At 40.9% G+C, this 26,822-nt stretch overlaps 1 protein-coding gene across 3 annotated transcripts in view; it reads right to left on the reverse strand.

Moving 5' to 3' along the window:
• Positions 1–26,822, reverse strand: part of tia1 (TIA1 cytotoxic granule-associated RNA binding protein) — a 41,590-nt gene that overhangs the window by 5,636 nt on the left and 9,132 nt on the right. For 2 of the 3 annotated variants that reach the window (XM_043681611.2, XM_043681613.2), the window contains 11 exons: positions 23,517–23,613; positions 21,873–21,968; positions 20,192–20,281; positions 19,510–19,564; positions 18,659–18,746; positions 8,412–8,487; positions 7,515–7,623; positions 7,017–7,112; positions 5,315–5,399; positions 1,141–1,264; positions 124–275 (listed from right to left, as the gene is read on the reverse strand). In XM_043681611.2, the coding sequence (XP_043537546.1) occupies positions 124–275; positions 1,141–1,264; positions 5,315–5,399; positions 7,017–7,112; positions 7,515–7,623; positions 8,412–8,487; positions 18,659–18,746; positions 19,510–19,564; positions 20,192–20,281; positions 21,873–21,968; positions 23,517–23,613 (1,068 nt within the window). The remainder of the gene's footprint in view (positions 1–123; positions 276–1,140; positions 1,265–5,314; positions 5,400–7,016; positions 7,113–7,514; positions 7,624–8,411; positions 8,488–18,658; positions 18,747–19,509; positions 19,565–20,191; positions 20,282–21,872; positions 21,969–23,516; positions 23,614–26,822) is intronic. The other variant, XM_043681612.2, reaches the window with a different exon arrangement.

Consider the following 26,822-nt stretch of genomic DNA (forward strand, 5'->3'; position numbering starts at 1 on the left):
TGAAGCAGCAGTGCTAACCACCAAGCCATCGTGCCATCCCAACCCAGTTAAACAGATGGGTTGATAAATATCCAAGAATCCACGAAAATAAACTGAGCAAAGAAAGAAAAAGAATCGCCTTACTCCACTCTGAATCCTTGTTGATTCCAGGCTTGCCCATAAACTCCGTAAGGTGGCATCTGCCAGCCGTTGGGCATATATTGGCCGAACTGCTGAGTATTCCCATACCACTGGCCAAACTGGCTCCAAGGCTGGGCATAACCCATCTGATTTTGCTGAAAGAAAAAACAAAAGGAAGAGAGATTGGCTGGGGTTGGAGGAGAAACACGATGACTGTAATTTCTGAAGGTTGCTCACAGTAAGGCGGTCGATCCCTATATGCCCCTGAAACAGCTCAGTGAGCCACTTATTTGTACAGAACCACTCCAAGACACAAACTAGATGGACTGCAGTGGTTCAAGAAGGCACCTCCTCAAGGGGTGGCACAAATACTGATCTTGCCTATGTCACACAAAAAGGTTTTAAAAACCTTGAGGCTATGACAATGCTTGAATTCCAGTGGTGGACAGTGAAAACAAACCAATCAATGCCTCAGCGAGCTTTGTCTATTTTTGTTTTACTTTAACCATGACACCAGACTTGTTTGCCTCCTGATCAATTGACTATTAGTTCCAATGTCAGATTTCCAGACCGCAAGCCTCAAAGCGTAGATGGTTAACTTCAGTGTGGCTGTAATAACCAGCGCAACCTATCAATGAACAAGACACTGCCTTGCCTGACATCATCAAGTGCTGCCACCTTTAGCAAGTTCACCATTGGTCAAAAACATGTTAAGAATACAGAGCATTTAACTCTCATGATTATAGTCTCTCAAATACATCCAACTAAAAAATAGTGGAGACGGCTACCCAACTTCTGCACAACTTCAAGCACTCATTCGGCACAATTAGCCTCAAGGTGTTTAAAACAGTGGGGGAAACAAAATCAACCCATGTGGAAGTTTCTTGACATGTTATTGTGCTGGTAAAAGCTGGTCAAGTGTTAGGCTACTTGCACCAATCAGATAAATAGTCGACGTTGACCCCCTTCATTCGCAATGCCTCAACTCTCACCGACTTTAGCTCATAAGTCAAAATTTACCTGCTGGAATTGGCCCATTCCATCAGGCGTCTCTTTGCCCCAGTAACACTTGACAATGTGTCCTTCTATGGTGGTTCCATTGACTGAGACGATTGCATGTGCAGCACTTTCGTGTGATGAGAAGCTAAGAAAAAACAGAGCAAAAAAAAAAGGATTCTAGATCAATATCGACTTCCAGGTGACTATTACTGCAGATTGAGATTTCCTCTTGGGTCACAAGAGAACCACAGTAAGCATGATGCCAGAACAAGGCATCCACTTACAAAGTGGACATATCACTTTTCAACAATAGGCTTAGAAATAGACTTCGTAATTGGCTAGTAACAAACTGCCTGATACTGTACATGCCTGACTAGCTTTGTGATACTTTCTTGGAGCTTTCCTTCCTATTGTATGACAAGTCACTGCTTCTCTCTTTAGCATGAGAAAAATCACCCCTTTCACTCATTCACTAGGTTTTCACAAGAGCCAGGACAAAGTGAGGACTGCAGGTCAGAGTCAAAAAGGGTGGCGCTGGAAACGCATAGCCGGTCAGGCAGCATCCGAGGAGCAGCAGAGTCAACGTTTCGAGTGTAATGAAGAGATTATGCTCGAAACGTCAACTCTCATGCTCCTTGGATGCTGCCTGACCGGCTGTGCTTTCAGAAGAGCAAGAAAATCAACCCATGTGGAAGTTTCTTGATATGTTATTGTGCTGGTAAAAGCTGGTCAAGTGTTCGGCTACTTGCACCAATCAGATAAACAATCGACTTTGACCCCCTTCATTCGCAATGCGTCAACTCTCATGGACTTTAGCTCATCAGTGACAGATCCTCATTAATTCTGGCCTTCTCTCCTAACAGTACTTCCTCCACAAATTAATTCCTAAAAATAACAAACTCTCTTTTACTTTCCAACTAGCAAACACACGAGTCCAGCTTTTCAAACCACAATTTGCCTTTAAATCATTACGTTATGGTTTATTGTAGTGCCAACAGTAGTTTACCAAGATCACAATATGGTCTGAAAAGACAAATATCTGAACTGTCAATTTATCTCCAGGTTCTGGAAATTGCTTGCGCCGACTTGCAGAATGCTCTTCCAAAAATGCTTCAACCAACGCATTAACCACCAGTGATTCAATTGCAGTGCAGCAGCTAATGGCATTAGTGTTTGGTACAAAAAAGTCTTGCATCTTACATCACTAATCTGCTCAAGTCCAAGATCTGCACAGCCAAGAATAATTATGCTGAAAATTCTTCTGACACATGGCAGAATCAAAACATACGTTTGAATTCAATGATGCACAGTCAACACTTATTCGAAGCTACCAATTCTCTTTGTTAAACATGTATTTAATTTATATGCAATTTAAAGTTCGTCAACATTACAAAGACATCAGAAGGCTCAAAATGAAGTCTTCAAAACAGACGAAATCCATTCTTTCCATGCAGGCTGTACAATACATATTTTCTTGGATATAAGCAGCAAATAGAAATATGCAGCAAGTATTTTCCAGGAAATCACAAGGAAGCTGAGCGGCCAATACAACAGCTGTCATTGACAAAATTCAGCAACTAAAAACAGATGACTTGTACAAGATAAACAGATCCCAAGATTTAAACAGTTCATACAAAGGATCCAGCAAGATGATGAGTCACCACTGGAATAGGGGTTCCACTGCTAAAGCAAACCAAACGTTCGTTCAATAAACATAACACAATATGCAGGGCCATACAATTCTGGAGTGGTCCCGGTACCTTTTCTAATGACACATCTGGACTCTTCCAGGCAACGAAACCCAGCTGCGCTGGTGCAACTAACAACCTTGCCAAGTCTTTGCTGCAATTCATTTCATTAGGAGGCCCCCTGTTGAGTTCAATGTAGTGCAAGCTCTTAGTGAAGTAAACAAACTAAGCATAGATCTACAGAGCCACTGACAACGTCCCCAGTCAACGTTGCCTGAAGTGGATTCCTAAGTGGTCTCAAAATCTCACGTCCCACCCAGAATCCGTGCCACATCTGTTCTCGGAAAGGAACCCCTACTAAAGAATTCATGTCTTTGCACAGACCTAAGGAGTATCTTTAACGTGATGAAGCATCCCAAAGCACTTCACAGCATGATCATCAAGCAAAATATCATGTCACGCCTCTGAAATAAATACGAAAGCAGACAACCACAATCTCGAGGTCTGTTGTAAGGAGTGCCTCACAGGTGATAAGATACGGCAAGATGAAGTTTAGAGGGGGAGTTCCAGAGCTGTGGACAGTTGCGTCTGTGGTTGGAGTAATTTAAAATAGTGAAGTAGCATTCTAGATTTGGAGGTGTGTAACTGCATTGGAGGACTACAGATTACAAAGCTGGGAAAAAAAACACAAGATCATGAAGGGATCTGAAAATAATGATGAAAATTCTTAAGTTTTGGCTTGTTTAACCAGAAATCAAAGGAAATATCATAAGGTATGAATGAGGGCTAAAGGAGTCTGTGAGTTGAAGCAGATCTGGAGTCAGGGGATACAACAGAATTGCAAACAGACAGCCTTGGGAGAGTGCATGAATCTGGTCATAAACTATTCATCGCACAGTTTCAGGGGGTATGAAGACAGGCACTGACTTTGTCAACAGTTCTGTTTAATCTCAGGTAGTCAATCACGAGAGGACAGAGTGGATGTTTCCAGAACAGAATGCATGGGGGCAACAGCAAACAAAGGCCTCAATGGATTCTTTGTTAGTCTGTTCACCAAGCTAGTCGGTATATTGGCGGACTTTTTGTCACCTTTCTCGGTGACACCGCCAGTGTTGTGTTGGCTCCTGTGAAGCACTTCCAATTGACGTGGTCCTGTTTGAGCAGGTTTCAGTTAGTGCCAGTTCTGGTTTTCCATCGCAACACTTTTGTATATTGGGTCCAGGTCAATGTAGTTGTTGATGGAGCCCGAGGATGAGTACTGTTTTTCCAGGAATTCCCTTGTTATTCTTTGTTGAGCCTGTCCTAGTATCGTTGTGTTGCCCCAGTTAAACTCATGGCTCTTGTCGCCCGTGTGTATGGATACCAGGGAGAGTTGGTTATGACGCTTGCTTGCGGGTTGGTGTTCATGGATGTGGGTCGCGAGCTGTCTGCCTCTTTGCCCTACACAGTGCTGAGTGCACTGGTATCCATGCACACAGACAAGAACTGGAAACAGCTCAAACAGAACCACATAAATTCAAGGTGGAACAGTACAGCAGCAACGCTTCAAAGGAGGGAATGTCGCACTGACGACGTCACCCAGAAAGGGGACAAAATGTCTGCAAACTTGTACTAGCTTAACAAACAAACCAACAACGCATCCAACCAGATCGTGAGCTACAGATCATCACTAAAATGTTAAAAGCCTACAATATTTGGCTGGGAGGAAATTTCTGCTCATTCATTATTTGACATCGGACAGTCTAACCATTTGCAGCAGGGATGCAAACCCAACTGAAGGCTTTCAGATGTACAGATGGAATTCCTACAGTGTGGAAGCAGGCCATTCAGCCTGTCAAGTCCACACCAACCCTCCAAAGAGCCTCTACCCTATCCCTACAACCCTGCATTTCCAAAGGTCATCCACTCAGCCTGCACATCCCAGGACACAATGGGCAATCTACCAAGGCCAATTCGCCCTAACCTGTGCACTTTTGGACTGTGGGACAAAACTGGAGCACTCAGAAGAAATCCAAACAGATGCGGGGAGGATGTGCCAACTCCACACAGACAGTTGCCCGAGGCTGAAATGGAACCCGGGTCCCTATCTCTGTGAGGCAGCAGTGCTAACCACTGAGCCACCATGCCACTTCCAGTGCTAGCATGGATCTTGAAGGTGACAGTGCATTCTAGATTGAAAGAGAGGACAACAAAGATCCTACGTAACCACTACAATCTACAATACTTCGATCGTGTCCAATACTCCTCCCTCTAACATTAAAACCAAGTAAATTGGTTTCACTCAAATTTCAATCTCACTGTGTCTCTTGACTTTCTGTACACAAAACAAATTATGTCATGGCACACTTTAAGGCAATTCACTTCACAGGAAGCACTTTGAGAGCCCTCACAAGGTACAATATAAATCTAAATGCTTTTGCTCTCTTTAATTGGCTACTCGCTCTCAGTTCATTCACTGAAACTGAAAACCAATGCAAAATACGAACTGTTCAAAGACTGAAACATACCGTACAAACGAATACCCTTTCTCAGGAAACACTCTGATCTCCATGATCTGTCCAAAGGGTGAAAATGTCTGGCGCATGAGTTGTTCTAAAAGAAGACAGATATTAATGTTACTGTATTTCTTGACCAATAACTGTTAAAAATTTCATTTGTGGAATGGGAGCATTGCTGGCTGAGCCAGCTATAGTGCCCATCCCCAACTTCCCCCTTGAGAAGCTGGGGAGTGAGCCACCTTCTTGAACCATTGCAATCCAAGTGGTGTCGGGACACCCACACAGTGCCGTGAGGGACAGTGTTCCTGGATCTGCTGCCCTTTCCCTTCTCAACGGTAGTGGTCATGGGTTTAGAAGGAGTTATTGGAAGAGCAATGGATCTTGCAGTGGTACAAACTGCTGCTACTGCTGAGCTGATCGGGGAGGGATTCCATGTTTGTGGATGTGATCCCAATCAAGCAAGGTGCTGGTGCTGGATTGTTTCAATCAAATTGCACACCGTTGAAGCTGCACTCACACACAAGTGGGGAGTATTCCATCACACTCCTGACGAGTGCCTTGCACATGCGGAGTTACTTGCTGCAGGATTCCTTGCCTCTGACATGCTCTTAAAGCCATTGTATTTATATGGCTGGTCCCATTCTGCTTCTGGTCAATGGTGACCCCCAGGATGTTGACAACGGGGGATTGAGAGAGTGTACATGGGGCCATAGTTAGATTGTCTCTTGTTGGAGGTGGTCTTTCTCTGGCACTTGTATGGCATGAATGCTACTTGCCACTTGTCCAGAGAGCTTAAAGTTGACAAGGTTCAAGATGTAGATTAGACAATATGTTGGATATTAGCCTTTTCCACCAGAGTCTCGAGTCTGAGTCACCAGCTCAGACTTACTTGATGCAAGCTCTCCAAGTTTCATTCCTTGAGGGCTCATCACTTAGAGAATTTGAACCATCTCCAATCGGCAAGAGCAGTTTGAGCATTTGGAAAACACTGTTTATTAGCCTCAAAATGAATGAGCGGGTTGAGTACTGGAAGAATTTCACAAGGAGGTGGCAGCCAGTTATCCTTGGGCACACTAAAGAACAGACAGAGTTTACCTTGATAACCATTCCCAATTTGGGGATGGCATTTGAAGTTTTGTTTTTGAGCACGAACACACCTCAGCCTTATTAACTTAAAAACGGAAAACAACTGAGTCACCTGGATATCAAATGATTTAGCAGTAACTGCCAGGAGAAATTATACATCACTGAAAATATTTTAAAAAGTGGCTGCCGACAGCGTTTCAGGAAATATAATAACGTGCGTTGTTTGCGCTACATGAGAATCTTGATGATTCCAAGTGTTTCAAAAGGCACTACACTGATCGAGTGGGTGGATTAGGAAGTGACAGATATTTTAAACAGTGACAAAAGCAAGACAATACACAATGGTGAGCAATTTGCCCATGCACAAACTGACAGGTTACATGTGGACAGAAATGGAAACATGGTCCACGATTTCACAATGGCGAAAGGGGGTCTTTTGCACCATTAGAATACAGCATCTTGTTACCCATTTAGCCTTTTCCCACACAGATGTAGATGGGTGAAGTGCAAATCATTTGCAAGAATGAAAGATCTCATCAAGCAGCAGATGATCTTGACATCACTGCCGTTTCTCCTCACTGCAGCCATAGCATTAAAACTTGGATGTGAGACACTGAGTAGTTACCTGTAAGTCCAGCTGCTATGCCACCGCAATAGACTGTACAATTGCTGGGACTGGACTGATTTACAACTTCCTCATAGGACAGCTGTTTGGTATTTGCTGAAAAAGGACAAAAAGAGTGCACAGATCAAGTAAAGTCTGAAAAAATAAACCTACTTACAAAAAGCTGAAGGTTTTAAAAATACTATCTTTGCTTGCCAAAGTTTCATTCACCAAGTCAGCCTGCTGAGGATACCTTGGAATCTCACACGTTTGTCACCACAATTTACTTAATACATGATATGACGAAGCCTATGATTTCCCCTAAATTGCATGCATTAAACAGAACGCACATCTTATTGTGAAAATGTACAACAACTTAGCACTCGAATCAAGCTGCATTATCAGGGCTGTTCAAACATTTGCTTTACTCGCATTCTTGAGTGGAAAACTCTGATTTTATAACCCGACACAAAATAGTGCGAGTTGTTGGACCTCCAATACACTGCTCATTAAACTTACGCTCTGATGTACTCTTTGGGGCGGGAGGCTTGCGGGTTGCCCAGTTTGTTCGGATCTGTCTTCCTCCAAGCCACTGCCCTCCCATCTGCTGAATGGCGTTTTCAGCATCCTGCAATTGAATGCAATGAGAGAGAAACAAAGTTTCAGTAACTGGAGGCAATAACCAAAACGCTCACCACAAACAACGCACAAGACTTTCAGCAATACACATGAGAAGGTGCTCCGAGGAAAAGACCAGCATTGCTTTACTTGCCTTTACAATGGGCTAACCTCCCAACCAAACGCCTTGCATATTCACCCATCATAAGCATCCCACAATGCAGCGCATCAGCCCAAACCTTACACACTGTCAGTGCTCAGCGTCTCCAACAAGAAATGAGAGTCTTTCTAACATTTCAACTGCAATAGTAAGTCCAAAAGTGCTTCACCGAGCTGGAAAGTTGCATGATCAGGCATAATAACTTTTGAGAAGCGGGATGCTGAGAGCAAGTTTCAAGTGTTGGGCTTTCATTAATTTTTTTTGAAAGGGGTGGGACATCCTTCTAAAACCTTTGCCAAAAGGCAAGTTTAACAAAGGACAAAAACCACTGAATGCCCTGCTGCTGACAATAAAATCAGAGGGGGAAATCGAAGGTCCAAGGCAAAATCCTGCAAAGAGGTTTGGGTGGATAAGGGAGTTGGGGCTTCTTTAAAGGTGTCATTGTTCAAGCCAAGAACCACGTGACATTCAATCGAGCCGGACCCTGTTTTTGTTTAGTTCACACTGTGACAGGGCTTCCGTTGTCTCCTCCGACCAAAATGTACATTCAAGATTTACCGGAGTGCTTTTTCACTGATAAAGAGACTGCTCTCACTTGTGCGCAGTAAATTATCTAGTACGAACACTGGCCGACTTACCCACTTATTGTAGAAGGACACAAAGCCATACCCTTTGGATTTTCCAGTTGCCAAATCTTTGACCACTCTAGCATCGCTGGCAACACAAATAAATTAAACATAATAAATAAACAGGCTTCTTGTCAGAATAAGGTGACTGTAAAGCATAAAAAGACAGGAACCACACACACGCACAAAACACACACACACACTGCTTATTGTCAACTCATCACGTCTCACCTTTGATACAGGGACCACTTATTGCAAGAGTGCCATATTCTACAAAGCACCTTTCTCCTTTGCCACTATACTAAGTACTATGTCTTCACTTGCTAGTTCACTACATCTTGATTTGCTCATTCATTTAAAACAGCATTGTTAACTTTAATGTGGTAAACATGCAAACTGGAGCTGAGCTAGCTAACGTTCTTACAGAATTTTTTCTTTGTTTTAAAAGCTACTCAAATAGTTTGTAAGTTCATTCATTTTTTAAAAAAAATGTAAACCATCTGCTAGGCATGGTCAAAGCAGCTATTCCTAGTTATGAGACACCAGGCCAAATCAAAAAGCAAAAAAATTCATTGTACAATGCAAGATTAATTGAATGGCTTTCCTTAACCATGCACATTACTTAGCACTTGTTGCCAACAAGTTTTCTACCTATTCTTAAAAATACAGTATATGAAATAGAAAAAAGACTAGAAAAATAAAAAATAGGAATTAAAAGGCATACATCGCCTGTTAACAATTCTTTTAGTTTCTCGGAAGGGTGAATTCGTTACCCCCTGTTTGGACTGTGGGCAGCTGTAAATTTTGAGAAATTAAGATTTTCAGAAACGGTTGCAAATATTCAGAGAAAGTGAAAACACTAATAAGACACTGTACTTCCAAAGTGTTAACAAGAACTACGCAGACTAGCATCAATATAATGAAAAGTGCATTATATACAGATAGAATCAGATCACTAAAGAACTGATTGAGAACTATTTTACGCACAATAGAGAAAAAAAGCAATTATATCTGTATACAAAGACAAAAGGAAATAAGACATCTACAACTGAGTGAACGATTATCCACTGTGACAGTCCCTTGCAGTTAGCCATGGAATTCCTGTCCATTCTTCAGAGACAGTCTGTAAAATAACCAGAGCCCTATTATTTGAAATTGATTTTGAACCCAACTATGGTGTATCTTCCTTTCCCCAGTTTGGAGATTGTTTGCATAAAATGTTTCTTAGGCAATTTATTAACTCAAGAATAAATTTCAAGCACACTTAAAAAGAAATCTCCCGCTCAGATCAATCAAGTGTGGTTTTTACCTTCAGGTGCGAATGTTTTGGTAACATCTTTGACATGCTTCAGTATAAAAATGATTTGGACTCCACTTTTAATGCGAGATTACCAAACAATCACATGCGCAAAGACCAACGCTTTGTGGATCAAGAGTTGAGGACACAAACTGTAGCACACGAGGTTTAATCTTGTGCAGCACCTTCAATGCTCCAATCACTTGAAACCCATTGCTCTTAAGTTGCACCTTGAAGACAGCCTGACACCTGGCTTATTTTCAGTGGCCCCTCAGAGTTTAAGTCTTATCTGAGGTTCACAACAGAAACCTCAAAAGTCCCATCAAACACACACATCTTTTAAAGGAAGTTGTGAAGCAGCAATCAAGTTACGATGTGAGCAATTTCTTCAAGTTTTAACCACAGAATGCATGAATTTGTGAAAATTCTTCTGTGTGAGTTCTGTCTTTCATCAATTCTCCAGTTTTGATTTCCAATGTGACACAGCTCTTAACACAAGAGGTGGGTGCCTGCTTTCTTTCACCTCCCCACATAATCCTGGCAATTCCCAGGGAAATTTCCAATCCAGTCTCAAACAACTCACTTTTGTTTGGCATTGCCCAACGAGCCTGACAAGAACAGAAAAAGACCCCGCCACTGTGTCTGACATGGTGGCACAAACATCCATTCAGCAATCCAGTGCTACAATCATGCTCTCAACGAGTTTCTGTGCGGCTTCCCAAAGACCTGCATCAGCAGACGTAAAACATCATGATTCAAATACCCTCAGTGCACCTCATGCTGCTCAAATATTTGGTTCAATTGCAACGAGACACAATAACGACAGAAACTCAACATTCTGACAGAAAAAATACTGTACAAAACTCAAGATGGCATACTAACCAGGTGCCCTGCACAGAAGATTTAATCCATGACTACCAATGCCAGTGTTGGACGTGTAGGTCACTTTAAGGTCAACCTGATGAAAGCAGTTGATGCCCATTAGACTTATTCCCCAGTCCAGGGCAGTGGGGGAATGGGCTGGTCTTCTGGACAGGCTAAACTACACATTTACAATTCAACACTTATAACTCTTCAAGTCTTTTGCTGTCCTGATTCAATATGTCTATCAATCTGTTAAATGTCTAAAGCTAATCCAAAAAAATCAAGAAAGAGTTGCTGTTTGTTAAACCTAACAAACAGCAACTTCATCATCAAGTTGCAAAAGGAATTCTATTTGTTTCTGAACTACATCCACATTGGTCAAGAAAAAGAAAACAAAAATTCACAATATCACCTCAAACTAAAGTGCATGAAGTTCTGAAGTCATGAAGCTAAGTCAATCATATTTATAATGAATCCTTCGACATGGAACAGACAAACGGCATTCTGCAAACACAAAGTTGTGCAAGACAACAAGTGAACTGCGTCAAGACTCCTCAAGACCTTTGGATATTGGAAGCCAAGTTCAACCATCACAAACATGCCCTTTGCAAGAATATCTTCAAAACATTCAATGGTGATTATTTTCTAATGTCCCTGTCGAAGACAGAAGCGGAGTTCGTTCAAGTTAAGGTAGGCGTTGTGAGGAAGTTGGAAAATTTGTCACCCTAGCCAACCGGTCTGTAAATTCCCACCGCCTGAACAAGTTGCAACAGATTTCTCTGCCTCACCGAGATGCTTTAAGATGTCGTGTTATCGTGATCACAGGAGACTGGAAATTCAATAGTGCACAGCATTCAGAAGGAGACATACAGTCAGGGAGATTTCAGCAAAAAGCACTGGCTGAAATATACAGTTATCTCATAAGCCAGCCACAATTGCAGCTTTTGATGCAGTGACACTATCTCATACAGCATTTCAATGAGTAACCAAATGCTATCATTTGTGACCGGTCAACTTAAGCAGACATGAATTATTAACGAGGATATCACGGCTTAGAGTTTTGAACCCATCCAACAAACTTGCCTCTTACATATAAAAACACTGACTTGAAACTTCTGCACAGATCTCTGCCAAAACAGGCAATAGACAATAGGTGCAGGAGTAGGCCATTCAGCCCTTCAAGCCTGCACCACCATTCAATATAATCATGGCTGATCATTCCTAATCAGTATCCTGTTCCTGCCTTATCTCCATAACCCTTGATTCCACTATCCTTGAGAGCTCTATCCAACTCTTTCTTAAATGAATCCAGAGACTGGGCCTCCACTGCCCTCTGGGGCAGAGCATTCCACACAGCCACCACTCTCTGGGTGAAGAAGTTTCTCCTCATCTCTGTCCTAAATGGTCTACCCCGTATTTTTAAGCTATGTCCTCTGGTTTGGCACTCACCCATCAGCAGAAACAGGTTTCCTGCTGCCAGAGTGTCCAATCCTTTCATAATCTTATACGTCTCAATCAGATCCCCTCTCAGTCTTCGAAACTCAAGGGTATACAAGCCCAGTCGCTTCAGTCTTTCAGTGTAAGGTAATCCCGCCATTCCAGGAATTGACCTCGTGAACCTATGCTGCACTCCCTCAATAGCCAGAATATCTTTCCTCAAATTTGGAGACCAGAACTGCACGCAGTACTCCAGGTGTGGTCTCACCAGGGCCCTGTACAGCTGCAGAAGGCATGACAAAACAGATCAATAACGGTTCCTTGTTGATTAAACACAGCCTAACAAGTTATGCAGAATTTCTATAGGATTTTTAACATAATTAACTCACCAAAGGCACATCACAGGAGAATTATAAATCAAAATACAACACTGAATCATGAGGTGGTACTTGATAGATCAAGAAGCTTTATCAAACTGGTAGGGTGCAAGTGCCTTAAAAGGAGGAAAGCGATGTAGAGAATTGGAACAGGCCGCCCGAAAGCATACCCTCTCAAATGGTGTCACTGTTCAGACTTGGGCTGTTCAGGAGGAATTACAGGAGTGCAGAAATCTCAGAAGGGGCTTGGTGCTGGGAAGGTTATAGAGATAAATCGGGGACAATGTCTTGGAATGATTCAAAAACAAGGGTGAGAATTTTAAAATCAAGGCATTGCTCAACCTGGAGCTGATCAAGGTCAATGAGCAGAGATGTCACGTGAGCATGACAGAGCTTTGGACAACCTGGTTTACACAGGGTCCAAATGTGGAAGTGGACAGAAATAGTCAAGTCCAGAGGTACTTATGAATGAGTGGTTATTGACTAAGTTAGAGAAAAACAGTCTACACCCTAAACATCAAGCTTAAAATACTGACAATTTCACAGACGGTCCTGCAAAGCGGTCCCACATTTTCAAATGAAGTGTCAGTCACCACACATATTCAAACTGTCACTGGTGTCTAGCAATAGCACAGGAGCAGTTGCAAGTTCTTAACTGTGGGTACATTTGCACACTTACACGCACACACGCCCTCAGATCATTTACCAGCAAAGTTTCAGCAGCTAGCTACAAACTCTCAGTCACAAATTATTCATGGTAGCAGAGATAAATGACCCTTCCATTCTGTGCTGGAAAGAAACCTGAAAAAACTAGGGACGACTATCAACAGGCATTATTCCACAATATTTCATCTCACAAAGTAACCTGATCCAAATGGTAGTCACTCTTGTACTCTCAGGCAGCCCATTATATTTGTTTTGATGCCAACTTGGAGGTATCGTTCTTCAACCAGAATACTGGCATAATCTCCTCTGCCAATTTTGGTGTTTCCATGTTCTCTACCACATTAAGGCAACAGGGTCTGTATCGCATAATTAACCAGCAATAACATAGGCTCTGCCTGATTAGGGAACGAGCAGCTGTCTGACTAATAACACTTCACACACAAATCTGTTCTGACCAGAGAAATGCAACCATTTTTGCAAAATCAACTTGTATCAAATCTCCAGGGCTGACGTGCCAGTTCTGCAAAGGAAAGCTCAAAAGCAGTGGGTATAAACCCTACTAAAAAAGTTGATGTTATCGAAGAACTAGCAATTAGTACTAGATCCTAAGGCTAGAGACTAACTCCAATTCCCACACTTACCGAACTGCCACACTACACTCTGCCAGATGCAGAAAGGCATGCTTCTTTTCCTTAATAATAATAGATTCCACTATTTTCCTAATGACTGAAATTAAGCTGAGTTTCCTCCTCGCTGCTCAATTCCTGTTTTAAACAAGGGCATTACAACTGCCCTGAGGAACCTCTGCAATGATATCCTGGGACTTCAACCAAAACCCAATTTCCTTCATGCCAGTATGGCTCAAAATGATTTAACAGTTTATATGATCCCTATTGAATTCAACTTTGATGTCCCATTCAATAAAATGCAGCCTTGGTGTAAAGGACAGTCAATCCATTTCATCTCTGAATTCAGCTCTTTCGTCCATGTCTGAAAGGCGACAGTAATAGGGGTCTGGTGGCACATGAGACTGGTGGAAAACACATTGAGCATCAGCTTACTCACTGAGTGCTGCTTGACAGCCCTGTTAACAGTACCTCCCACCTCTTTGCTGACAGTTGAGTGTGAACCGCTGGGATAACAACTGGCTGAATGATGTAAAAACAATGACTGCAGATGCTGGAAACCAGATTTTGGATTAGTGGTGCTGGAAGAGCACAGCAGTTCAGGCAGCATCCGAGGAGCAGCAGCCCTTGGTGAAGAGCTTTTGCCCGAAACGTCGATTTTGCTGCTCCTCGGGTGCTGCCTGAACTGCTGTGCTCTTCCAGCACCACTAATCCAAAAACTGGCTGAATTATGGCTGTCCTGCTTTTAATGAAGAAAAAGCATGCACGGGCCATTTCTTAATGGTTGGTGTACTGAAATGGTTGGGCCCCAGTTCCGGCTCATGCTGGAGCACAAGTCTTCAGCCCATTAGCTGGTTATCAGGTCTAGAGGCCTGCACTACATTTGTTGCTTTCAGCGTTTGAGGCATTCTAGCTGAGTATACTTGAAGCAACGTTAAGTCGATTACTCAAAAAAATTTAAAATTGCCCAAGAAACATAGGAGTTGAGCCCTGACGACACAGTCTGTACAAAATGCTGTTAAAACTTTTCAAGTTTCACTGAAAATCAAGTATATTGTACTTACCTGAACAGAAAACGTGGAAACAAAAGATTTAGAATATAGCCAAGTAACAGGTACAGAGTTACATTAAACAAGGCAACGTTTCTTAAAGGGAAACAAAAAAAAAATCCAAGCAAAATTATTGCTGACCCGAATTAACGTTTCTGTTCAAGATCAAACTTTGCTTGCCACAATTAATACTCTCCTCGGTGGCATTTCTCTGACGTGATTCCCAACCTTGAAACTAACATTATACATCAGACAAAAAAAAAACTCTGCATGCTGGAAATCAGAAACAAAACCAGAAATTGCTGCAAAAGCTCAACATGCATTTCGAAAGAGGCAGCTTTCTCTCCCCAGATGCTGCTCGACTTGCTGAGTTTTTCCAGCAATTTATGGATTTGCTTCTACATCAAATATGGACCTAAGGTGCTTAAATGAAAGAAAGAGAATTTATACCTTTGGAAATGGACTTGATTTTAATTTCTGAAAAGCAGGCAAGTTGCTACATCTCTCACTGCTCACAGCCGCTACCTGTGATTTTGCAAAACACCACCAAGGAAATGATCCGAATCAATTTGGTGCCTCATTAATTATTACCGAACAATTCGGCTACTTTGACTGCTCAGTGAGGTGTTCAACTGGGCCAGCCCGCAAAAAGCAAAACATAACACTCAACCAGCATGTTAAATTAAAGGATGCTTCTTTATCAAACAATCAACACCTTTCACAAGGACGTCCGAAATGTTGGCAATCTTTATTTTTAAAACACAATCACTGTTGCAATCAAAGGAAATGAAGCAGCCAATTTGTTCCAATCAGGACCCACAAACTGAAATAAGCAAAATTAGCAAACTGCCTATTCTCGTGGCAAATTCTATCGAGAACAATAGAAGAGCTCCCTTCTCTCTTATAAAAAAATGCTGAAGATCTTTTACGTCTACCTGAGACTGAATAGTTGGAGTTAAATCATTCAGAATACAAGTCTATATTTCACATGTGATCACCAGTTCTTCACTCCAAATTATTCCGATAGGCTGGTTCCAAAAGTAATTCACACCATAAATGTAGGCCCACTGGGATCGACGTGAAAACATCAGTCCACTTCCTTTGGATTCTTCACAGCTTAACAGGAACGCACCTTCTTTTCAGATGCCAAAATATTTTAACAGTGAACAAAATTTTAATTCACATCTGTGGAATAAACCCACAGGCCACAAACACTCGGCACATGCAACTAAGGGCCTAACATAAATCCTTTGCCTAGTCTGCAGTTGTGGCATTTGATGCCAACTTCTCTATGTTACATCAACTGCCACATTCCAAGGTTTTATAAAGCAGAATGCACCGTTCAAAGAATCTGAGTGCGCTGGAATGTTTGATTCCAGTTGCAAAAAATATCCGACGTCAACCTAAAACACGACACAGGTTACAGTTTGACTGACCAAGAGAAAAATAAATAATTTTTGTAAAGATTTGTAGCTCAGGTTGAGTTTCTTCAGGTAAATTTGCTCGCTGAGCTGGAAGGTTCATTTTCAGACATTTCATCACCATACTTGGTAACATCATCAGTGAGCCTCTGGTGAAGCGCTGGTGTTACATCCCACTTTTTATTCATGTGTTTAGGTTTATTTGGGTAATGCAGAAGCAATAATGCAGAGACTCAAAAAAAAAACAGCTCTCCCAACCATCCATCTTGGGTCATCACCAAACGAAACAAATTAGTGGAAACCTACAACACCATCAATAATATACTCATTGGTATAAAATTCACAAAAGAGAACAACATCCTGCCATGTCACAGCCGAGCAAACACTCAGTGCGAAACTTCAAACCTGTGTAGACAGGAAAACACACATGGACCAAATATTTAACTACAGAAGCAATCATCCCAGCACCCACAAACAAAGCTGCATTAGGACATTATTTCAACAAGCCACCACACACTGCAGGAACTACAAAGAACAGAAGAGAAATCCCTATAGACCATATTCAAGAAGAACAGGGACCCAATAAACACAAACCATCAATTCCTCAACAACAAACCTAAATAAGCAGACACAACGCACCCAGAAACCCTCGTCACTTTACCCTACATCAAATTCATCTCTGTAATTACTTCCAGACTACTCAGACCTGTTGGCATCATGGCAGCCCACAAACCGACCAACAAACAGGCAGAAAACTAGCCATCAGGATACTTGAACATCAACTTGCCTAAAAAAATCCATGACCCACTATCACTCGTATCCTTATACAGACAAAGGAGGACACCACTTTGACTGGGACAACACAGGACAAGCCAAACAGACACACAAAAGAACTCCTTGAAGCACGGCATTCCAACCGAACTCTTATCAATGAACACATTGATTTGGACCTCTGAGAAAAAGAACCAGAAATGACATCACCCACCCAAAGAAATCTAAACACGAACAGAAAGTGGGACATAGCACCAGCACTTCACCAGAGGCTCACTGATGATGTTACATAGTATAGTAACGAAACATCTGACAACAAACCTTCCAACTCAGCGAGCAAACTTACATCCGAAAATAAACAGCTTCAGAAATCTACTTAAAGAACCAGCTTCTGCAGCCCTCACACAGTAAACAGGGCTGTATGCCATTAGCTTCCTACCGTTTTCAGCTTCTGCAAGACTACACCAGATAAATGGTTTTTGCACAATCTGCAACCTCTAACTCCATGAACACAATAGAAAAAGACTGCATGATTTGCTTAAACAAAATTATAGGGGGCCTCAAGATACCACATTTAACTAACATCTTCAGAAATGAAAGATACTTTTAGAGACAACTAACAGTTTTTAAAACCAAAATTCAAGTTTTAAGGTTTTGGAATATAAACTGGATTCATATCATAATGCAAGTGAAAGAATATATTCGAAGAGGTAAAAAATAATTCAGCACCAGCTGTTAAACTGTCAATGGCATCTAGTCGAAGAGACAGGCAACCTTCCTATTAGCCAATGTGGCACGGAAGGAGATGGTTAAGACAGCTGACCCTCAGCGAACATGGATCATTCACATTTTCAGTACAAACTGTTCATAATGTCCAGTGCAAGAGATTTGCAGAAGCTTGTCAAATCTCATGCAATGGAATTTTACAAATTATTCCATGCAAACGGAAGATCTAAAAAATGAACTGTGAGGAGTTAAACTGCAAGTGAGCTACAAATAAACCATTTAAGGATTGACATCTTCTTTCTCAAGTAGAAAAGAATGCTTCGAACTGGTTTACGTGGAGAAAAAAATTTGGGTACACTTAGAAATAGTTCTTTTAAGTTCAACATTCCTTCAAACAATCGCTCAAAAATAGTTGCATTCACAAAAATAAGTAGACTTTTGTTTTCTCATCAATGACTTGCATGCAACACAGCACGTAATTAAACTGAAGATTAAACTTTCTCAAGAGTTCAAGTGGCTCCTATTATTTTTCATTGTCTCACATGAGATAATAGAATTTAACTTGGAAAGAATTGTTCACAACTTTCAAGCAATGGATATTTTTTGAAACTTCAGAAGAAGTTTTTCTTATTAAAGTGATTAAAAAAAAAGTTTGGGTTTTCAGAATCACAGTTTCCAGTGACTTGAACCGCAGAGTGGTTTATTAATGAAAACTGCAAGTGCAGTTACATTGAAAATATTGGATAAAAATTTCTTTCACAAGTGTGAACCAGCCATATATGTACCAACTGCTATACGGTACTGCTGAGGAAAGTGGATTGAGAGCATCTGCTTGCTTACTTTAATGCAGTTGCTTTCAATTCTCTTACATTTAACAGAGAGTTAGAGGTTTCGGATGACGGTGAAGACGTCACTACATTAATTCAAACAGAAGACTAAAATGATCAAGAAATAATGCTTCATGCTTGAAGCGTCATTTAACACTTAGTCCAAACTGCAAACAAATTACACGAAAATGTACTTACGATATTCTTCCAAAAGGTGCAAATGCTGCTTTTATATCTTCTGTGGTGATTTCTGGACTTAAGTCGCCAACAAATACATGGAAATGATCTGTTCAAAATTCAAATTATAAACCATTTGCTCCCAGTTTAACAGAAAAGCCGACAACGCTGAAATGATAAAATCTCGCAATGTCAGAGACTGAACAGAAACACAAGACTAAAAACAACGAACTGTGGATGCTGAAGAGCTGAAACAAAAACAAAGTGCTGGAAAAACTCAGCAGGTCTGATGCCAACAGCATCCATCAAGGCAAAATATTTTTCTTCATGAAGTGGACATTTCTGGACTGAGGAAAAAGCTGTCTTCTTCTGATCTGACATGAGTGAAGCTGTTGACTTCAGAGGTCAACACAGGAGGCAACAGCATGTCAGACAAAGTAAAATAAAAATCCCAACCTTTTCACTGAAGCATTTTAAATTTCAGATCTATATGTGAAGTGGCAAATTCACAAATAGAAAGAATCAATGGTTTGAATTCATACATGGACTCTGGCTAACAGATGATATTAAATATACGACTGAGAAATTGCAAAACTGCAAGTCTGTTATGCTATCTCTAGGTTTCTGTCACTTGAGTTTCAATAACATTATCAATAAGCAGATAATAGAATGCTTTACACATAAATTGAACCCCGAATCATTTGATGCTGGTCCATGCCTTCACTTCCAGCTGCCTGGGTTTCAATGCAGGAGTGACATGAAAATGTTTACAATCACAAATGGCTGCACCCTCAAAAACATTTTGCAAAAGGCTTGCTACACTAACTGAATGAAGTTGAGTTTCAAAAGGAAAATGTTAAGGCAATACTTACTACTTGTGTCTTTCTTCTGGCTACTTGGAGTTGTTGCCCAGTTCACTTTGACTTCCTGAAAATTATTTCAGAGGTTAGAACAAAATAGCCAATTTTATTCAATCAAGTATTAGACATCCACCAACTACATCTTAGTCTGCATCGATATTGCCTTTATTTAGCTCAGTTCTCTCTCTCTCTCCCCCTCCCCCGCCACACAGTGTTAAATACTTGCAAAATTTAATTGCTGCCCTCTTTTACATTTCACTGAAACTTGACACATATAACTGGTGCAAATAATATCTGAACTGCAGTTTAGGTGAACTTACAGCAGCAGCTAGTCTAGAGTGCACTACAAAGCTAACACTGCCGAGGGACCAATTTAATAAATAATTAATGGATAACATAAACCATTATATACACAGCAATGATTTAAAATTTTGTTTTACAAGGCTGGTATCTCATGACTGCCACATTATAATCATCGTCAATATGGGCAAATGACAATAATCAAGATTGCCAAATTGACAAAGATTAAGAGAAGGCACCCATTGTGCAACAGAGGATGGAGACGCAGTATTGAATGTTCTCTTGTACACAGAACACATGGGCAGCAGCAATTCTACCATCAGATAGGATGTGAGGACTATTAGCATACAATTTTTACATTGTATTTATCACAATTAGAAAGATGTTTCCTTACTGTTTTGTGGTGTGTAGCTGAATGCATTTGTGAGACTGAAGAAGCAGGATGTGGGGCAAAGGACATTACAGCTAACTGTGACACCTCAACCTGAAGACATATAACATCACAGGACAGGCATTAAAGTTTTTTCAGATTGTGTTTTTATTTACATAGGATGCATTATGAAGTGGCTGGATCGATACCTGTAACAATATAGGCATGCGTAAAATCATTGATCTATTCACAGATAGCTTTGCTGGTTGCTGCAACTGCCAACAAGTCTTGCCTTCCAAATCAAAGATTCAATATTATACATCAGAATTACACTTGACATCAATTGCATTTTTCCTAATGACTGATACACTAAGCACACTTGTTGCTTCACTGGCATCAACTTGCGAGTACCCTCCTTTGGTTTCCATGCAGATCTCATTATGGGTCCTTCTGCAGTGGTCCACAAAGGGAGCTCACCATCACCTTTGCCAAGCTAACCACAGGCAGCAATAAATTCTGGCCCAGCCAGTGATGCCCTCAGCCCCAGGAACAAATTTGATCAGTAGCACATTCCACAAGTACTGGAATTGTCCTATCTCTGCCAAGAGCACTGGACTGAGCTTACACTCTGCCAAAAATACACTGAACAGAGTTGCAGCTGTGCATGGCAACTCCTGAAAGGTTTGTCTTTTTGAGCACTCCATTAACTTTGTCCTCTGATGTGCTGTGCCACTGGTGCATTCTCACTTTCTCATCCAGATTTTCAGTATTCACATGCATCTTTTCGTCAGCATTAAGCAACATTTCGCTCAAGCAAGCCCCTGGTGACACCTTTTGACAAGCTAAACAGTGAGGCTTTAAGTGAAAGGTTTTACTTTTAGGTTATTCAACAGGTTGGCATAGTTGGCAGCAACACCAGTACTACATGTAGCAAACAAATCAAGGACTGATCTCTCATGTTAAAGACAAAGATTAGTTGAGAAACTTTGTTGTACATACAACTCTATTCACAACAGTGAAAATAAAGGCCAGACTAACATCCAGTCACTTTATGATGGAAAATGCTCAGAGATTCATTGCCTTGTAACGCATTCAGTGACAATCCCATTTCTGAATTTAAGATTCCAACTTAAATGTGCACCAACATAGCAAAATCATGCTGCGTTTACTTTGAAAAATGACATTTGATTCAGTTTTACGACTTCTATTTGGGCTTCATGAGACTGCCAATTGTAATTATCATAAAACTTATGATCAAAAGTATGCATTTCCTTTCCATATTTTTACACTCCAGACTTGCAACAATTTTCTTTTTCAATTTATTTCCTCAAAATGTTACTACACTTTTGGCACATAATAATAAAAATTGGCTTGAACAACAAATTTCTTGCATTGTTTCAAATCCCAAATGTGGCTTCAATTCTGGTTACAATTATTTTGCATTTTCAGCTTCAATTTTCATCCCTGTGGAATTAAAAAAAACATGCCCCTTTTACATGGAAACATGCTTGGCCCAGAGAGGCAATTGTGCAGCTTTTCTAAAATGAAAAGACATGTTTTACAGATGACAGGGGAGATGTGCGAATTATTCGAGTTTAAAAGAAGTAGCGTTATGCACGTTTCCTTTCTTGAAGAGAGAACCCATAAAAAGGGTGAAGTCACATGTTGCAATTACAACTCACCGTTGCACGAGATGATAGCTTACCTTACCCATAATCTTCCGTCCATTCATCGCTGCCAATGCTGCTGCTGCATGCCGGTGCTCATAGAATTCCACAAAGCAATATGGATCATTGCCAGTCTGTTAGGAGACGGAAGCAAAACTAGATTAATTATTTCAAGAGGAATTTCGTAGGGGCCGTGGAGCATGCTAGAGCAAATAAGCAAGAAAAATTCAACATATCTCAAAAGTGCTGTGATTTCAGAACTTATGACGAAACTAGGGTGATGTCAGCTGAACTGAGCAAGTCAGAAACTCTGGCAGAGAATCAAATTAGTATTTCCTTTACTTCTCTTCTGAATATGATGCTACTTACTGCAAGCACAGGGATTATTCCTTTGCAAGCCTACATAGCATAGCATGCATTTGCATGCAGCACAGACAAACCTGACAGCTTCTCACCTGACACAGACACTTCTACATAACATATGTTTAACTTCCTTCGCCCTAACCCCTGACCAGTTGTGGCACGCCAAAAGATTTCCATGGATAAGGCTGAGGGGTGACCTTATATAGATTTATAGAAATCTTGAGGGGCATGGATAGGGTGAATAGTCAAGGTCTTTTTGGGGAGTCCAAAACTATGGTGAGGGGGGATCTGCAGGGCAACGTTTGCACATAGAGGGAGGTGTGTGTATGGAACGAGCTGCCAGAAGAGTGGTGGAAGCTGGTACAATTACAGCATTTAAAAGGCATCTGGATGGATACATGATTAGGAAAGGTTTAGTCGGACATGGGCCAAATGCTGGCAAATGGGACTAAATTAATTTAGGATAACTGGTTGGCATAGATGAATTGGAGCAAAGGGTCTGTTTCCATGCTGTACAGCTCTGACTCTATGGATAAGACCAACTCTCATCAAATGTCAGATTGCCTTCGTTCGGATGTGCAACAAGCTAGCAACACAAACATGCTCAGGACAGGGGTGACATTACAGGCATGGCAGGGTGAACCAAGAAAATTTGACACAGATGGAAAACGTTCATGAGTAATTGCTCTCCATCCTTTGACAAAGAAATCAATACATTAGGTTTGTGTGGAAAATTCTCCCAATTCTTATATTCAAGATTTCAAATTGCAATGCAAAGAATGCTTTGTACAAGCGAGACCAAAGGTTACAACACGATAAAGCCTGGTAACTTAATCAGAAACAAAGTTAATAATTGCACAACAACAGGTTATAGTCCAACAGGTTTAATTGGAAGCACTAGCTTTCGAGGCACTGCCTTTTCCACAACCACCTGATGAAAAGGCAGCGCTCTGAAAGCTAGTGCTTCCAAATAAACCTGGTGTTGTGTGATTTTTCTAACTTTGTACACTCCAGTCCAACATCGGAACCTCCAAATCACCATTATCAGAAGCAAGAACAGACACGATGGGCTGAATGGCTTCCTTCTGCAATGTAAAATTGAACGGCTCTTAAGTGGACAGAAGTTTTATTTTTGTCATGTTACAAGGGCCATATATTACCATCCAAATTTCTGAATAATGTTTAAGTAGAACTGAAAATGATAACTTCCTGTATCTCCTCTTATCACAAATACTGGGATTTAATCAATTCATGCAAAGATGCATCCTTTCAATTAATAAATGTGACAGTTTTTATTTCTTTAAAACAAGTCGTCATACCTCAACAATCATCTTACAGCTTTTGCATGGTCCAATCTGACTGAAAAGTTGAAGAATGAGAGCTTCTGTCACATCTCTGGAGAGATTTCCCACGTAGCTATCAAAATATGAATAAAAAGTGACCACTCAAGGTAATGAACTCATTCACACACATTCATTAACTTGCCTGGAAAAGCCTCGAAACTTTGCATATTCAAAACCTCATCTACAAACAGTTCCATTACACAGTCTTAACTGGTTTTCTCCAACCAAACACAAAGGAGGGTAACCTTACCCTAAGCTCAGCGTCAAAAGCCACCCAATTTGCCACACCAATGCATTACCAAACAATGGTCCCACTCCTCTGAGAAGGAAGTTGTAAAGCTTGCAAGGGTTCAGAAAAGATTACAAACATATTGTAAGGGTTGGAGGGTTTGAGCTAAAGGGCGAGGCTGAATAGGCTGGGGCTCTTTTCCCTGGAGCGTCGGAGGCTGAGGGGTGGCCTTTCAGAGGTTTATAACATCACAAGTGGCATAGATAGGGTAAACAGACAAGGTTGTTTCCCTCGGGTGGGGGAGTCCCGAACTAGAGGGAATAGGTTTAAGGCGAGAGGGGAAATATTTAAAAATGACCTAAGGGACAAGTTTTTCACAGAGGGTGGTGAGTGTTTGGAATGAGCTACCAGAGGAGGCTGGTACAATTACAACATTTCAAAGGCATCTGGATGGGTATATGAATAGGAACAGTTTACAGGGATATGGGCCAAGTGCTGGCAAATAGGACTAAATTAGCTTAGTTACTGTAAATCTCTAAGACTCGATAATTTCAGTGTTCAGACCAGATTTCCAATTTAACAAAAACTTTTGACCTTTTTCAACTAGTTTACATTTTTTAAAAATCTCTCCGTCAGGTCTTTGAAAACAAGAAAGCAGATGGGGAAAATGCTCTGTGTTTATGGAGACTTAGCTTTACTTAAATACGATCGGGAAATAATGGCCTCCATTGGAAAAAGATGAGAATTAAGATTTACCATCGCTTCCAAAACAAATAATTTTGCCTAAGTTACATCATGCTGGACTTGGACATCACCAGCAACCTCCTCACATTTTGACAGGTAAAGGCTTAAAGTCCAGTCTGGGGATAATTGCAATACCCTTCAAAATCAGAAGTAGTTGGGGAAAATTTGGTAAATTATAGTTTATAAAATCTGAAAGAACAGTTTTATTTGTAGGTTTGATTGCATGTTAAAATTACAGAAATTGCTAACAAGCAGATTTTAAAATAATTACACTTTAAGAATAAAGGAAACATTCATAATTAAAGTCAGTCACCTAACATTTGAATGTCAATACTGACTCTCCACACAAGAAATAGTTTAACCACATTTATTGAACCTGACCACCTTTCCATTCAATCTCCATTTTACACTGCACTATTCAAATCCAGAAGGTTGACACAGTTTCTGCTCAACCACTCAATCACAGTGAATTTTATATCTATATGACTCTCTAGGTAAAGGGGTCTCTCCTGCTGTTTATGGAGTGCCAGTCTTGCAAAATAACATTTAATAAAGAAAGTCTTCATTTAGTCTTAAGTAATTTTGTCTTGTTGTAAACATCTTTACAATGATTAGGATAAAACTTTGAACGAGTGCAGAACCAGATTTCAAAGCAACTTAAATAGTACAGAAGGCATAAATAATTGCCAAGTTAATAAAAGGACAAACTTTTTAAACAGTAAACCGTAAGTTTATTCAAGTCTAAGAGTGCTTTAACAGAAGTTAAATTGCCAAACTTCAATCAATGGAATAGGCACTGGACCAAGAAGGGCCTTTGCCCGAAATGTCCATTCTCCTGCTCCTTGGATGCTGCCTGACCTGCTGTGCTTTTCCAGCACCACACTCTCAACTCTAGTCTCCAGTATCTGCAGTCTCACTTTCGCCTAACCACCTGATTTGTCCAGTTCTGATTAAAGGTCACCAAATTGGAAAGTTAACTTTGTTCCTCACTTCACACCTCAGTATTTCTGGCATTTTTTTGCTTTTTTTTGAACTGATTTCACTTATTCAGCCAATAGACATCTAGGTAGAGAAAATGCTGGAAATAGTCAGTGAGGCAGACAGCATCTCCACAGACAGAAACAGTTCATGTTTCAAGTCAGCATTGCTTCGACAGATGCTTTGTGAGTTGTGAATGCAGTTGCTAATTTGATTTACTCCTGTCACATTTACCAAGATAGTGAAAAGTGTTGCCTTATGTGCTTTATATGCAGACAGTAATTTACAAACACATCAGTGTAACAGAACAGAGTGCAGATTACAGCGTTACAAGCTGCCGAGATGGCGCAGAGAGAGATAAACATTAACATTAAAGAGGGTGCATTCACAAGTCTGATAACAGCAGGGAAGAAGCTGTTCTTGAATCTGTTCGTACTTGGATACAAACTTTCATAACTTCTGACCGGTGGAACAAAGTATAAACAGGGTGGGCTGGGTCTTTGATTATGTCAGTTGCTTTCCCAATGCAGCATGAAGTATGGATGGGAGACTGGTACAGGACATGGACTGGGCTGCGTTTACAACTCTAGTTTCTTGCGGGCTTGGGAAGAGCAGGTGCCATACCACACCGTGATGCATCCAGATAGAATGATAACAGTCTTTATGGACACGCTGAATTTCCTTAGCTTCCTGAAGAAATAAAGACATTGCTGGGCTTTTTTGACTGTAGTGTCAATGTGGGTGGATCAAGAAAGATTGTTGGTGATCGTCACTCCGAGGAACTTGATGCTCATGACCATCTCCACATCAGCGCAACTGATGCAGACAGGTACGTATCCTCCACTCCAGTTCCTGAAGTCCATGACAAGCTCCTTCATTTTGCTGACGTTGATAGAGAGCTTGTTATCTTTCCACCATGCCGTTAAGCATTCTACCTCCTTCCTGTGCTCCATCTCATCAGTGCCTGAGATCTGAGCTATACAGTTACGTCTTTGCAAACTTGTAAATGGAGCTGGGAAAGAATCTAGCCACACAGTCGTATGTATAACAAGTATAGTCGGGGCTGAGAATGCAGCATACCGGTGTTAAGGGTTATCATGGAGAAGGTATTGTCATCTCCCATTGCTGACTACTTGCACACTCCAGATCCATGGCAAAATTGGAGAGCAAGATGCCAGAGGCTGGTGTAGTACTGCTTCTGCAGACAAGTGCTGCAAAATCAAAGCAGTTTAACAAGATGACGACAATGACAATATATTCCAGGGGATCTTGATTAGAACATGGAAACTAGAATTCTACTAGTTCTAAAAAAAAGTCTGGAATAACACCGT

The sequence above is a fragment of the Chiloscyllium plagiosum genome, unplaced genomic scaffold, assembly GCF_037043375.1.
Source record: "Chiloscyllium plagiosum isolate Xiang-an unplaced genomic scaffold, Cpla_swu_hap1 HiC_scaffold_48, whole genome shotgun sequence".
Classification (NCBI taxonomy): Eukaryota; Metazoa; Chordata; class Chondrichthyes; order Orectolobiformes; family Hemiscylliidae; genus Chiloscyllium; species Chiloscyllium plagiosum.